Raw genomic sequence first — 14,010 nt, 5'->3', positions numbered from 1 at the left:
CCCACGAGAAGGCAGTGCTGTTGGTGGAATAAATAATTAGATACATGAAAGAAAAGGAGATTTCAAATAGCAGAGGAGTAAATGTCTGTAACAAGAACAACACAACTGAGGATTGTAACACTAGAATCTTCTCTGAAGTGAAACTGCTAAAAAGAAAAACACATGTACATTATAGCAAATGCAGAGGAAGAAAGGGAAAAACAAAGTGCATAACGCAATGTAGGGTTTAAATTCTTCCTTCTACTTCATTACCTCTTACTTCTTCCTCCTGTTAAACTTGATTTGATTTCGTGATTTCACATGTGATTTTCTTTTTCACTGTAGCGATCAAAGCAAGGTTGAATCAAAGCCTTAACAGCTTAATTTTTGAATTTCTTAGGTTTTTTTTTCTTCTTTGATAGCCACTTTCCAAACACACTTAGTTAAGTCATCTTACATGTCTTTTTAGTTCCTCTGCAGGAATTCCAGCTTCTCGGCTGCTTTGATTTGACTTCTCTGTCCAATTTCCCCCCCAACAACTTCTATTTAATTTAAGTCTGGCTGACATCTCTAACATGTTATTTCAAAATTTGATTCACTGGTTCTTCAGCCTGATCTCCACGCATTAAAAATACATTTTTCTCCTCTCCCTGTCTTCTGTCATATTCTTTAAGCAATCGCCTTTTATCATTTGTTTCTTTGCAGCGATTTCTTCGAGAAATATGCAAACTTCTTGTAATGTTTAATTGACCTTGAATTCCAGACGCGGTCTTCAATGAACACGTCTGCGTCTGGTCTTGTTTGGTCTCGCGGATTCTATGTTATTTTCTCGCAGCTCTTCACGCAGCTCTGGCCGTTTCCCATAAGACGTGTCAATTGTGTGCGTGCGTGTGTGTGTGTGTGTGTGTGTGTGTGTGTGTGTGTGACCTTTTCCTCTACTAATCATTAACCTACAGCTGTTACCCATAATTTAGTGACAAAGGGTAAAAGGATAACATCTAATAAAATCACTTCTGTTATGAGACGTGTGTTCTAACGTCGCCTTGTTCATATTTCAGAGCAGACCGATGGCTAGGTTGGCCTTCAACTTGTCACCTTGTTGTGGTCTGTGTACTGTTTTTTTGGACCGTAATTAATAATGTCGGAATATTTATTTCAGGTGTTTTGTTGTTGTGGAGTAATTGCTGTGTTAAGCTCTGTTTAGGTCTAAGTAACTTGGCCTGTCCATCCACCACGGCACTCCCCATGTATACCTCATTCCCGTCCTCTTCTCGCAAACCTCTCCAGGTTTGACCTGATAGCTAATGGTGGTGCATCACTGACCCTTCGGTTCGAGCGCGCCCCCTTCCTGAGCCAGGAGCGCACCGTGTGGCTGCCCTGGAGCCAGTTTTATGCTATGGACACTCTGGTGCTTAAGACAGAAGAGAACACGATCCCAGGCTGTGACCTGAGCGGTTTCGTCAGGCCTGACCCACTTGTGATTGCATCCCCTCTCTCCTCCTTCTTCAGCTCCAAGCCAGGGGAGAAACCCATCATACCGGAGACACAGGTGCAGTACCACTGACCTCTGGCTGCCGGCTAATCTTCCTTCTGGTTCCCTCGCTCTCTTCCCACTCTCCTGTATGCTTATCTTTTTGTAGCTCTCTTTCTCCTTCCGCTTCCATAGTTCCCCCATTTTATTCCCTCTTTCCTATTCCTTTATTTCTCCCATTGTTTTTTTGCCATTTCTTGTCCTTCAGCCATCAGTGGAAGCGTGACCCCCATTACTCCCTCTTTCTCTAATCCTCCCTAATCCCTCTCTCCCGCCATCCTCTCTTTGTCTTCCAGGTGCTGCATGAGCAGATCGAGGTGCCTGGCACAAGTTTAAAGCTGTGCTACCTAAGCTCCAGGACCCAAGGTTATCGCTCCCTCCTCAAGGTCACCATGACTCCAGCTGTGGTGTCCATGGGCCTTCTGAAGGTTCACCTGATGGTCGCGGTGGAGGGCCACCTCTTCCAGAAGTGGTTCCACGCCTCGCCCAACTTGGCATATACCTACATCTGGGATAAGACAGATGCATACGGGCAAAGGGTCTACGGGCTTTCCGAAGCTGTCGGTAAGTGGAAGGGATGGATGGAGGAAAAGCTGTGCTGGCGGGCACAGATCTTTTTTTTTTCTCCCAGCCTTGCACACCCTGAATACATTAGACACTTTACCACTAAGACAGCACTGGTTATGACAGAGGGAGTGGGGCTAATTAGTGAGCCTGAAGGAGAGATAATACACCAGAAACCCAGCTTGGATCCACTTCGCAATATGGCCCCAGTGAAGGGCTCTTTTTTTTTTTTCATATGTCTATTTTTCATTGAAGCCGCGTTTGGTTCAGTCAGCCAGCCGTAACTGTGGTGAAGGGTTATTAACCATCAGGAGGAGTTAGCAGTTAACTACTGGAGCAGCAAGCAGGAGTCCAGGGGAGCCTCAGTGCTATTACATTCTGCTGTCACAGTCGCTCACAGATGCTGTCAGCCAAACACTGCTGTCAGGCCACAGATGCAGTGGACATCTGGGGCTTCAGTGTGGAGGGGCACACTGTTTGGAAAATTGCATTCGCTGAAAGATCTTAAATGTCCCTTGAGTAGGAGCAATTTTCCAATTCCTGGAGAATATAAAGGACATACGTGGCTGATGATTAGGTTATGTTTTGCTAAGCATAGATACAGACACAGGTATACTGCATTACTGCTTGTAGTGAAGCTGAAAATGTGCTGGCAGCAGCACTCTCTTTAACTCAGGAGGGAAATGATGTGTTAACACACTTTTTTCCCTTTAACAAGCAGGAACACAACAGCACACCCATGAAAAAAACCCAAAAACAAGCACGTAACACAAACACTCTCTGAGTAGTCTTCAAAAATACACCTGATCGCAACTAATTTCCCTTAATTGTTCTATTTATTTACTCAAATTAACCGTGGCTCAGTCAGGACGCGAACACGATCAGGGCATTATTTTTCCACGAGCAAAGTTTTTACTGTTGCAGCCAGCGTGGCCTGCAGGTTTAAAGGGCAATCTTTCCAATTAGCAAGCTTTTTAATTGATTTAACAGCATGCCAGAGTGTTAGTAAGGTGCGAGTGCAGGTTTTGGTACAGGTGCTAACTAGCTTCTCTGTGTTTCACACCTTAAATGAACTTAGGAGATTATATTTTGATGAAGTTTCACAGCCTCTCTTCCTATGTTGTTTCTTAAATGATTCTTTGATGTTTTCTCATCCCTTTATTTTGCACGTTCCCCTCCACCCAACCCCACCCCTCTCGTTTCTCTTGCCTCTACTCTTTCCTGCATGTAGTGTCAGTGGGCTATGAGTATGAGTCATGTGCCAGTCTCATCCTCTGGGAGAAGAGGACGGCCCTCCTGCAGGGCTACGAATTGGATCCCACAAATCTGGGCGGCTGGTCGCTCAACAAGCACCACATACTCAACACACGCAGTGGTACGTATACACACACACTTACACACTCATAGTTATGCAAAAGCCTTTTCTGTTTGTCCCCTGTTTTGCCTTCCAGTTTATATTTAGCCCGTTCCCTGTGTGTAGCAGGTTTACAGTACACAATGTGTTATTGTCTTGGTGGTGCTGGTGGAGAGGGGTTAGACCACACTGCGCTTCCTCTAGTTGAAGTTGCCAGACTTTACCTGTCAGTGAGGATTTTCACAGGAAGTGTTGTCTCACCTAGTTTGACTCCCTCATCCACTAAAAGTGTGCACCGACCAATCAGCAGCAGCTACTAAAACAGAGACAGGTGGTGTGGTTGGCAGAGACACCTTTGCCAAAACTTAGTTCAGGATCGCTTGAGTGGTATTCCATAAGCTGTATATAAAAGATAGATGATCTCACCTATTGGTTTGTGAACTCCAATTGTGAGGCCTTAATTTTAGCATTATGGCCATTGCCGTGTTGGCGCAGGATCAGCTAGTGCCAGTAAGCTCGGTTACCAAGTCCGTGTCGTTTCCTCGAATAGACAGAGATAAATGTGAAATAATACTAGAATTTCATTCATTAAAACTGGAACTTCAGCTGATTCCACTGTTACCTGTGGAATAATGAGCCCTTATCTGCTTTTGATATATCTGTTTGTCTTTTGTTGTTCACAGGCATCCTTCACAAAGGCAGCGGGGAAAACATCTTTGTGACAGAGCAGCCTCCAGTAATCACGAGCATCATGGGGAACGGCCGCAGGCGCAGCATCTCGTGCCCCAGCTGTAATGGCCTCGCGGACGGCAACAAGCTGCTGGCTCCGGTTGCTTTGGCAATGGGCATCGATGGCAGCCTGTATGTCGGGGACCTCAATTTTGTGCGCCGGGTCTACCCATCTATGAACACAACTGGCATCCTGGAACTGAGGTAAACCTCCAGATCTATGGGACAGTAAATTACGAATTAATAGAATAGTAATCAATAGGAAAGCAGTTGTGAATTTAGAGGTTTCTCTATGTTGCAGATATATTGAGGTAAGTCACCAGGAAAAGGAAAAATTGTGGATAAAGACTGGATGTTTTCAGTGCTTACAAGATGTTAGATGAAAGAAGTGAGGTGAGAGACTTGGACTGGCAAGAAATATAGACTGTGCTAGATAACATTTCCCCAGGGTGTTTTTACACATCTTTAAATGTTGCTCTTCACACCACTGCCAGCTTTGTGTTGCTCTCTGTAGGTTGCTCTGTGCAGACTGTGTGAATTAACATTTGTTTTGCTGTGCTTCTGTCTCCCTTTCTTTTCTTAAAGGAACAAAGATTTCAGACACAGGTAAGAGGCTCAGGATGAGAAATTAACAACATGCCAGCAAAGGAAAAAATAAATGCAAAAGCGCTTCAAAGTATCATTTACAATGTAAATCCAGGCTGATAATTATAGTTTTTTTGTCTTTTTTTGCTTCAGTAATAACCCAACCCATAAATACTTTATGGCTGTGGATCCGGTATCTGGGGCGCTGTTTATCTCAGACACAAACTCGCGACGGATTTACCGCGTGCGGTCATTAACTGGTGGTCGTCTGCTGTCGGATAATGCTGAGGTCGTGGCGGGGACCGGGGAGCAGTGCCTGCCCTTCGATGAGCGCTGTGGCGATGGTGGAAAAGCCACTGAAGCTACACTTATGAGCCCCAAAGGTGAGCCACTTAGGGGGAATTTCACGTCACAGTTAACTTCATATTGTTCAAATTGCATTTTCTTGTATTACAGTATAAAATGTGGATACAGACTCTTAAGACATCCTTCGAAATGAGTTTTGTTGAGGAGACTTTGTGATCCACAGTTCAGTTCACAAGACGTGTAATTTAAGGGTGCTTACATTTTCACTGATGAGGTTTTTTTTTTCATAATGCGCCCATCTTATGACTCAACTAAAGCAGGACAGAGACAGAAGGAGGTTATAAACCAGGTTAATGTTAAACTTATAATGGGATTATTTTTGTGGATCATTGGATCTCAGAACACTGTGACACCAAACTGTCAAGGATGTCACACTGTCACATTTCTTGTCATGTGTGTACATGTAGCACCACAGATGTTAGAATATATACACTGTGTGCATGCAAGAGTGCATGCATGTGTGTGTGTATGCACAGTTCATGAGATAAGATGGGACGATCGGGGAAGACAATGAACTGCTGATTCTCTCTTACCCGTCACGCAGTCAGAAAGCGTCAGTTCCTCCCTTTTCCTGTTTCTTCTCTTCCTCCAGCTCTTCCGCTCTTTTTCCTATTTATCTCCGTATCATTTACTCTGTGCACCCTTCACTGTATCCTCCATCTGTTGTTTACTATCCCAGTGCATCTAGAAGTTATTTCTGGGCACACTTTACTTGAACAGTCACACCTCTCTGAGCGTCTGCTGTCTGATAGACTGACGGGGTGACACCAACCCAGTGATAAAGGATAAAACGGAGAGAGGTATAAACAAGTCGAAAGTTGGGTGTCAAAAAACAAAAAACAAAAAAGAGATCAAGAGGAAACCAAGGAAGGAAGAGAAGCGCAAGAGATCACTCGCCATTCTAGATGATCTGCGTGCCGTCTGCGGTTGCCCTCTAAGGGGAGTTCAGCTCGGCATCCCAATGACTCATCCCAAAACTAACATTTCTCAACAGTTCAATGCCCGTTCCATCTCTGTGTTCCCTCTCATTCGATGAAGCATTGAGCAATTGAGCGGCCCGGGCTGCTATTCATTTTCAGCGGCTGAAAGAGTGAAGTTTAATTGACTTAAAATGTCTATGGGTATGGCCCCGCAGTGTTTGAGTTATGAGTCGTCATTCACGGTGTTCATCTCCCCCCGCTGACAGGTATCGCAGTGGATAAAAACGGGCTGATGTATTTCGTGGACGCCACCATGATCCGCAAGGTGGACCAGAATGGCATCATCTCTACTCTGCTGGGGGCTAACGACCTGACCGCCGTGCGGCCTCTGAGCTGTGACACCAGCATGGACGTCAGCCAGGTGGGGAAAAAGAGACAAAAGCCGATGGTGTGATTGATGATGATCTAAGAGCTCCCTTAGTGCTGAGCTATGATGACTCTGTGGAGTAGAGCCAGCCGGGAGGTCAGGGAGAAACTGATTTAGGGAGGGATTAAAGAGTCAATGGATAAATGAATGGATCAGAAGAAAGTGAACACTGCTGCAGTCACTTAAATGAATAAGAGACTTGTCTGAACCTTGGCACCCTTTCGGCATAGATACCGTCTCACAGATCGTATAACTTCTGTTTCTGCCCGTCAGGTGCGTCTTGAGTGGCCCACAGACTTAGCCGTGAACCCCATGGACAACTCTCTGTACGTCCTGGAAAACAACGTCATTTTACGCATCACTGAGAACCACCAGGTCTGTACATACAGGCTTTGACAAGATTTCGTCCCAATTAGCCTTCCTAAAGCCAATTTAGAAGTAAAAAGTTCAAATTCTAAGTTTTGCAGGAAAATTACTGATTAATTAGTTCTAGGAAGATACTACTTACTACTTTGGAATCTTATGTTGGCATCCTACTTTTTTGGATCATCAATACTTTCTGCATTGTTTCCTAAAGGTGAGCATTATAGCGGGTCGGCCTATGCACTGCCAAGTGCCGGGCATTGACTACAGCCTCAGTAAGCTGGCTATACACGCCGCCCTGGAGAGTGCCACAGCCATCGCCTTGTCCCACACCGGCATCCTGTACATCGCCGAAACAGATGAGAAAAAGATTAACCGAGTGAGACAGGTATGCGGTTGTCTGGTTGTTTCTTTGTTCAAAGTGTGGGTGTTTTTTTTTTATTTATTTATTTGTTCATTTATTTATTTTTAGGTGAGCACTAATGGAGAAATCTCTCTCCTGGCCGGTGCTGCCTCTGACTGCGACTGCAAGAACGACGTCAACTGCAACTGCTTCTATGGTGACGAGGGCTACGCCCCCGACGCTGGCTTGAACTCCCCAACTTCCCTGGCCGTGTCCCCCGACGGGACTCTTTTTATTGCAGACCTCAACAACATACGCATCCGAGCCGTGCGAGCGAACCGGCCCGGCCCTGCCCTCTCGAGCGTCGGGTACGTGGGATCGGCGCAGTACGAAGTCGCGTCTCCGAGGGAGCAGGAGCTGTACGTCTTCAACAGGGAGGGGCTTCACATCCAGACAGTCAGCCTCGTGACTGGGGAGCCGCTTTTCAACTTCACCTACAGCCCCGATGGCGAGCTTGCCATGCTGGTGGATAACTGCAACAATACTGTGAAAGTGAGGCGGGATGGGCTGGGCCAAGGAGGAGGAGCCGGCCTGCTCAGACTGGTGCTGCTGCCTGAGAATCAAGTGGTGACCCTTGCACTGGACCCCAGTGGGGGGCTGCGTAGTGTGTCAGCCTTGGGCCAAGAAGTGGCTCTGATGAGCTACAGCGGCAACACGGGCCTCCTGGCAACCAAAGCTGACGAGACTGGATGGACCACATTTTACCAGTAAGTGTGTGACACTGTGTGCATTGTCGTCTTTGAGTGCTGTCGGGTTCATTTCCATCAATTCCCGTCCTCTGATTCCTGCTTTCTCCTTGAGTTTCACAAAGTGCTCTGCTGCCCCCAAGTGTTAGCTTTTATATCTACAACCAAACACCCCCACCCCCTTGCCAAACTGTTTTTTGTGACTGTTGGGTGTGCGCTCGATTTTCAACACACAGGTGGCACAAGTATGAACAAGTCTGCAATCTCCCATTTCGCAGGTATGACAGCGAGGGTCGACTGACCAACGTGACGTACCCGACGGGCATGGTGACAAGTCTGCACCGAGAGATCGAGCGCTCCATCAACATCGACATTGAGAGCTCGAGCAGAGACGACGATGTCACCGTCATCACCAACCTGTCCTCGGTTGAAGCCTCATACACCGTGGTACAAGGTAGGGGACACGCTTAGCACATACCTGGACACACGGAGGAAAAATGATCCGGCATTGAATTTTTAAATACTTGTGAAATGATGTGGCACAAAGACAGGCTAATCCTGGGTTCAACTTATCAACATGGAACAGTGCAAATCAAGCAACTATCATTCATTAGTCATTCTGAGTAGACTTTTAAGTAATCCTGATAACGGTGAAGCAGATCTGTTTATGTGGTATCATCGCCCTAATGAGATTCATGCAGGCTCTAGCACTGCTTTGTCTTAGCATTCAAAAAAACACAGCCGCCCTCTGATGCTGAATGTGCTCAGGCCTGCCGGCTCTAATTGAAAGTCTTCTAATTTTCACTCAGTTATGTGCATGCTCCAGGAGATTATTTTCTTTCCCCCTACCCACACCCAGCCCTCTCTCGCTCCCCTCTTAAGGAGTAAAATTACCAATATATAGTTAATCCCAGCTGGGATCATCCTGCTTTTGAATATCATCACAGCAAAATTCATTAACTCGTGTAGAGTGAATCCTCCTCATCCCTCAAGCTCTCTCCTTACACACAGACAGAAACACACGCACACATACTGACAGTTCCCATGATCCCTGAGCTTATTTGGTCTGTTTAGAGAGGTGGGGGGACAAAGACGAAGAAGAAGAAGAATTCTCCCGACCCCCCCACCCCTCCACTGACCGGTGCCGTGTGACGGATGTCTGAATCCAGACCAGACTCGTTACGGTCCAAAAACATTGAGAAAACCTTGCGTCTACATATATGTTTAGTCGTCCACCTTTGTTGTGGTAGAAGAGAAGAGTTGTTCACACGGCTGTAAGTAATTTAAGGTTTCCACTGCACTGTGTGGGTTTGAGCACAGCTCTCTGCTGACATACTCACTCTCCCTCACTTTCGGCTCTTTCTCGCTCTCTTCATTAACTCCAGCACAGTGAATTCTCCTTGGCCCTCCAGCTCTCATTTCACCCTCTCTCTCTCTCTCACGCACGCTCACTATCCCTCTACCTCGCTTCTGTTTTATTACGAGGTTGTTCAGACAGAGAGAGCGGAGAAGATTTATCTAAAGGCTGTTGCTGCCAAGTCAATGGAAAAAGCTTCACTTGTCTGTTTGAGGCATTGTTAAAATGTGCCTGGAGCTTTATTACAAATTGGCCTTATGGATTACTGTCATTTATGGCAGGACTTCAAAGAGACAACCATCCAATCCCCTACCCTCTCACCTTTTGTAAGTGAAATAAAGAAAGCTCCCAACTCTGCATCTTCTCGATATTTCTGAGCTGAAAACAATTTAATCTCGCTTTTAATCACTTCATTGTGGTCGGGGGTGGGGAGGAGAGCTTGCTTTCAGACATCAGAGGGAAAATTTAGCCTCTGCATTAATCACGGGCTTATCTGTCTCTATTCTTGTTGAAGTCGATAAATTGGAGAGATGTTGATTGTGGAGCGATGTCTCTTTAGCCTGAGGATTTTTCTATTTAGAATAGCGCGCAGTTTGTGGGAAGGAGTCAGAAATCAGGTCCGCAAACGTTTAATGGACACGATCTGATTCCGACTGACGTAAGCCTCTGTGACTCGGATTTCCCATCGCCATCAGATGCTAAAGTGCCCGTTCTGTCGGATCACTTCTGATTGGTCCATCGGGTCTAAGCTTGGATTTTGTGCGGTAAAAAAAACAGAGTAAATACGTGAATCTGTCAACACAGGCTGCAGTTTGCCTGACAGAATCAGCTCATCCAAACAGTAGAAAGCTTATGTAACATTTCCCAGACCACAGTGAAAATGCAGTACGGTTGAAAAGCAGTGCAAAGATAAAATGATACAACTTGTCTGATGGAACCTACAGTGTTTTTTTATCTTTTCACCTTCTTTTACTGTACGTATAGTAATTTTCAGAGTGAATGATCCTATGTATCCTTGCCTGAAAGGTCATAAAACGTAATGTATTCTCCTCACCAGTGTTCATATCCTATCTATTGCCAATATCCTCTGCATGAAACTAGTACCTTCACATTGCTATTCTGATTTCATAGATTATAATTTTTTTACCGACTGTCTGACCTGAATCGAATACTTTGAGGTTTCGATTTGCTAAGATTTAGGTACTACGCTTCTTCTGAGGTACTGTCATTTGGATCTCAACACAAGAACTTAGGTTGCAGTTGAATAGTCAGACTTTCTCTTTTTCAAACCACTTTTCATTCACCTCAGTGGAAAACGTCATGAAGCAAAGGAAAGGTGCAGAGGAGAATTTGCAAAGATGTAGGCAAAGAGACTGCACTTACACTAAGCTGTCTGATAATATGAGGAGGCTGTTGACCTGAGTGTGCCAGGTAGAAGCTGAAATTGCCCAAAGATGAAGCACTTTCCACTTTATTAGTTAGATTGGAGTTTATAAGAAGAATATCTTTTCCTGTCACAGCGGTGGTGTTGTCTTAAGAGATGTTGCTCCCCCTCCTGTCCACTCGTATTTTCTCTTTCTGTCTCTCTCCGCTGAATCGACTTTAACTCATCCTTTATTGGGGCTTTCAGCATCTCTGGAGCAAAATTAAGTAATGATAATCCTAAAAGTTGGCAGTGTGTGCAGCAGCTCCCAAAACAAGGATATAAGCACACAACACTAAACTAAACAACCTTCCCTTTTACATTATTTTAAAATGGCTAATTAGCTTTATTTATATAGCGCTTTTGTAAACTCATGCTGAAAAATACTTCACATGAGGCAGCAGCAGATTTAAATAAAGTGGAACGTTTCGAGTTGGTTTAACAAATTGTTAAAAGTTTTCAAAGTATTTGTATATCAGCTCCAGATGTGGCATTAGGCTGACAGTTTAGCAGTCTAGTCATCACTTTGTTCTCAAGCATTATCTTCTTTCCTTTCATAGTCCGCTGTAGCCTGTGCTTAAGGAAGTCATAAAGGAAGCACTAAAGCACTTTAGTGTTTACCAGCTCTTATTATGGTCGCCACACCCATATTTCCGGGTCACTTCACTCATTGTGGAAGCTTCCCAAAAGACATTGGCTATTCAGTTGGAACCTGGAAGTCTTGTGTGCCACTCGTCTTGTCTTTGATGCCGTGTCTGCTGGTGTCCCCCTACAGACCAAGTGAGGAACAGCTATCAGCTGTGTAACAACGGGACCCTAAGAGTGATGTACGCCAATGGGATGGGCATCAGTTTCCACACAGAGCCGCACATCCTGGCGGGTTCTGTCAGTCCAACCATCGGCCGAAGGAACATCACTCTGCCTACAGACAATGGTCTCAACTCCATTGAGTGGCGACTGCGCAAGGAGCAGACCAAGGGCAAGATCACCGTGTTTGGGAGGAAGCTGAGGGTAACCAATTTTACTAACCTGTCCACTGCTTTGTTAAAATCCACATGTGCAGTTCACTTAACTTACCTGACAAACGCCTTCCTTTTCTTTAGGCTCATGGCCGCAATCTCCTCTCCATCGATTTCGATCGCAACACCCGTACGGAAAAGATTTACGACGATCACCGCAAGTTCACGCTGCGCATCATGTACGATGCTCAGGGCCGGCCAGCTATGTGGTTGCCCAGCAGCAGCCTGGCTGTAGTCAACGTGTCGTACTCCGCCACCGGACAGCTTGTAGGGCTGCAGAGGGGAAGCATGAGTGAGAGGACGGAATTTGACCCCCAGGGACGCATCCTGTCTCGCTCTTTTGTAGACGGGAAGGTGTGGAGCTACAGCTATCTTGACAAAGTGAGTGCATTTATCTTCAACACTGTCAGCCGCAGAGTCACATCCAGAGGAAGGCATTAGCAAGAAAGTACAGTAATTTGGATTGTAGGACTGAGTGAAATAATACATCATTTTTATGGTTATGAAGGTTCAGATTTGTCAGGGGAGAGAGCAAATTACTCCTGGTGCTATTTCACAGGAGACAAGTCACGCAGTGATAATGCTATTATATTAATCCGTATTTCACCTCCCTGCTCTGCTTCCAGTCCATGGTGCTGCTCCTGCAAAGCCAGAGGCAGTACGTCTTTGAGTTTGACGCCTCGGGTCGAGTCACAGCTGTCACGATGCCCAGTGTCGCTCGCCACACTATGTTCACGCACGTGTCCGTTGGCTATATTCGCAACACCTACAACCCTCCGGAGAGCAACGCCTCCATCATCCACGATTTCAGTGAGGACGGCAGACCTCAGGCCGTACATTACCTGGGCACTGGGCGGCGTGTCCTCTACAAGTACGGCAAGCTAACAAAGCTGTCGGAGATCGTTTACGACAGCACCGCCGTCACTTTTGGGTATGACGAGACAGCCGGCGTGCTAAAGATGGTCAACCTGCAGAGCGGGGGTTTCTCCTGCACCATCCGCTATCGCAAAATGGGCCCGCTTATCGACAAGCAGATCTATCGCTTCAGTGAGGAGGGGATGGTCAACGCGCGGTTCGACTACACCTACCATGACAACAGCTTCCGGATTGCCAGCATGAAGCCGGTCATCAGTGAGACGCCACTGCCTGTTGACCTCTACCGATATGATGAGATCTCTGGAAAGGTGCAGAAGATTTGTTCTGGTTTACTTTCCTGTTTTAGCAACGCCCTTTCCAAGTATTTGTAGCTTACCTTTCTTGCTTTTTCCTCCTTACAGATAGAACACTTTGGAAAGTTTGGGGTCATTTACTACGACATCAATCAAATCATCACCACTGCCGTTATGACACTGAGTAAGCATTTTGACACCCACGGTCGCATCAAGGAGGTCCAGTACGAGATCTTCCGTTCTCTCATGTACTGGATGACGGTCCAGTATGACAGCATGGGACGTGTGGTGAAGAGAGAGCTTAAGATCGGGCCCTACGCCAACACCACACAGTACCGCTACGATTACGATGGAGACGGGCAGCTCAGTGGCGTCAAGGTGAGCAGAGAGGCTGGGATTCTAACCGTGCGGTGTGTCTTCATTAGAGGCTGAAGTATCCATAACTCTGATTTACAAACATCATTGTTTGTTTCCAGGTGAATGATTGGTCTACCTGGCGCTACAGCTACGACCTTAACGGTAACCTCCACCTGCTGAATCCTGGGAACAGTGCCCGGATCTTGCCTCTGCGCTACGACCTCAGAGATCGCATTACGCGCCTGGGAGATGTCCAATATCGCTTGGACGAAGACGGCTTCCTGAGTCAGCGTGGGACGGACGTTTTTGACTATAACTCCAAAGGTCAGCTCCTGCGGGCGTACAACAGAGGTCCAGGAGGCTGGAGCGTTGTATATCACTATGATGGGCTCGGTCGCAGGGTGTCCACAAGGAACAGCCTGGGGCAGCACCTTCAGTTCTTCTATGCTGACCTCAACCATCCAACCAGGGTGACGCACATCTTCAATCACTCCAGCTCTGACATCTCGTCACTCTACTATGACCTCCAGGTGGGCGTGGTTGGTTAATTATAAGATCATCCTATAATGTTTGTGGTACAGACTGATTAATCAGCACAAACACGATCCTGAACTAAAATGGGAATTTGTAACTGTCCTATGATCAGGGTCATCTCTTTGCCATGGAGGTGAGCAGTGGAGAGGAATATTACATAGCTTCTGACAACACCGGCACACCGCTAGCAGTCTTCAGCAGCAATGGACAAATGATCAAACAGGTATCCAGCTGTGAATCACAC

At 46.2% G+C, this 14,010-nt stretch overlaps 1 protein-coding gene across 5 annotated transcripts in view; it reads left to right on the top strand.

Moving 5' to 3' along the window:
- The window catches only part of tenm2a (teneurin transmembrane protein 2a), a 229,967-nt gene that overhangs the window by 212,404 nt on the left and 3,553 nt on the right, over positions 1-14,010 (top strand). For all 5 annotated transcript variants that reach the window (XM_086307866.1, XM_086307882.1, XM_086307871.1 and 2 more), the window contains 17 exons: positions 1,267-1,528; positions 1,807-2,074; positions 3,306-3,449; positions 4,112-4,361; positions 4,743-4,763; positions 4,896-5,125; positions 6,295-6,449; positions 6,729-6,830; positions 7,033-7,206; positions 7,291-7,928; positions 8,186-8,361; positions 11,463-11,698; positions 11,791-12,087; positions 12,333-12,890; positions 12,984-13,253; positions 13,352-13,762; positions 13,879-13,989. In XM_086307866.1, coding sequence (XP_086163992.1) covers positions 1,267-1,528; positions 1,807-2,074; positions 3,306-3,449; positions 4,112-4,361; positions 4,743-4,763; positions 4,896-5,125; positions 6,295-6,449; positions 6,729-6,830; positions 7,033-7,206; positions 7,291-7,928; positions 8,186-8,361; positions 11,463-11,698; positions 11,791-12,087; positions 12,333-12,890; positions 12,984-13,253; positions 13,352-13,762; positions 13,879-13,989 — 4,303 coding nt within the window. The remainder of the gene's footprint in view (positions 1-1,266; positions 1,529-1,806; positions 2,075-3,305; positions 3,450-4,111; positions 4,362-4,742; positions 4,764-4,895; positions 5,126-6,294; positions 6,450-6,728; positions 6,831-7,032; positions 7,207-7,290; positions 7,929-8,185; positions 8,362-11,462; positions 11,699-11,790; positions 12,088-12,332; positions 12,891-12,983; positions 13,254-13,351; positions 13,763-13,878; positions 13,990-14,010) is intronic.

This window comes from Aulonocara sp. 'chitande type north' Nkhata Bay, linkage group LG2, assembly GCF_057382095.1.
Source record: "Aulonocara sp. 'chitande type north' Nkhata Bay isolate Kocher_YH1m ecotype deep benthic linkage group LG2, A_spYH_male_GT1.1, whole genome shotgun sequence".
NCBI lineage: Eukaryota > Metazoa > Chordata > Actinopteri > Cichliformes > Cichlidae > Aulonocara > Aulonocara sp. 'chitande type north' Nkhata Bay.
This window is presented reverse-complemented; position numbering and strand designations above follow the sequence as displayed.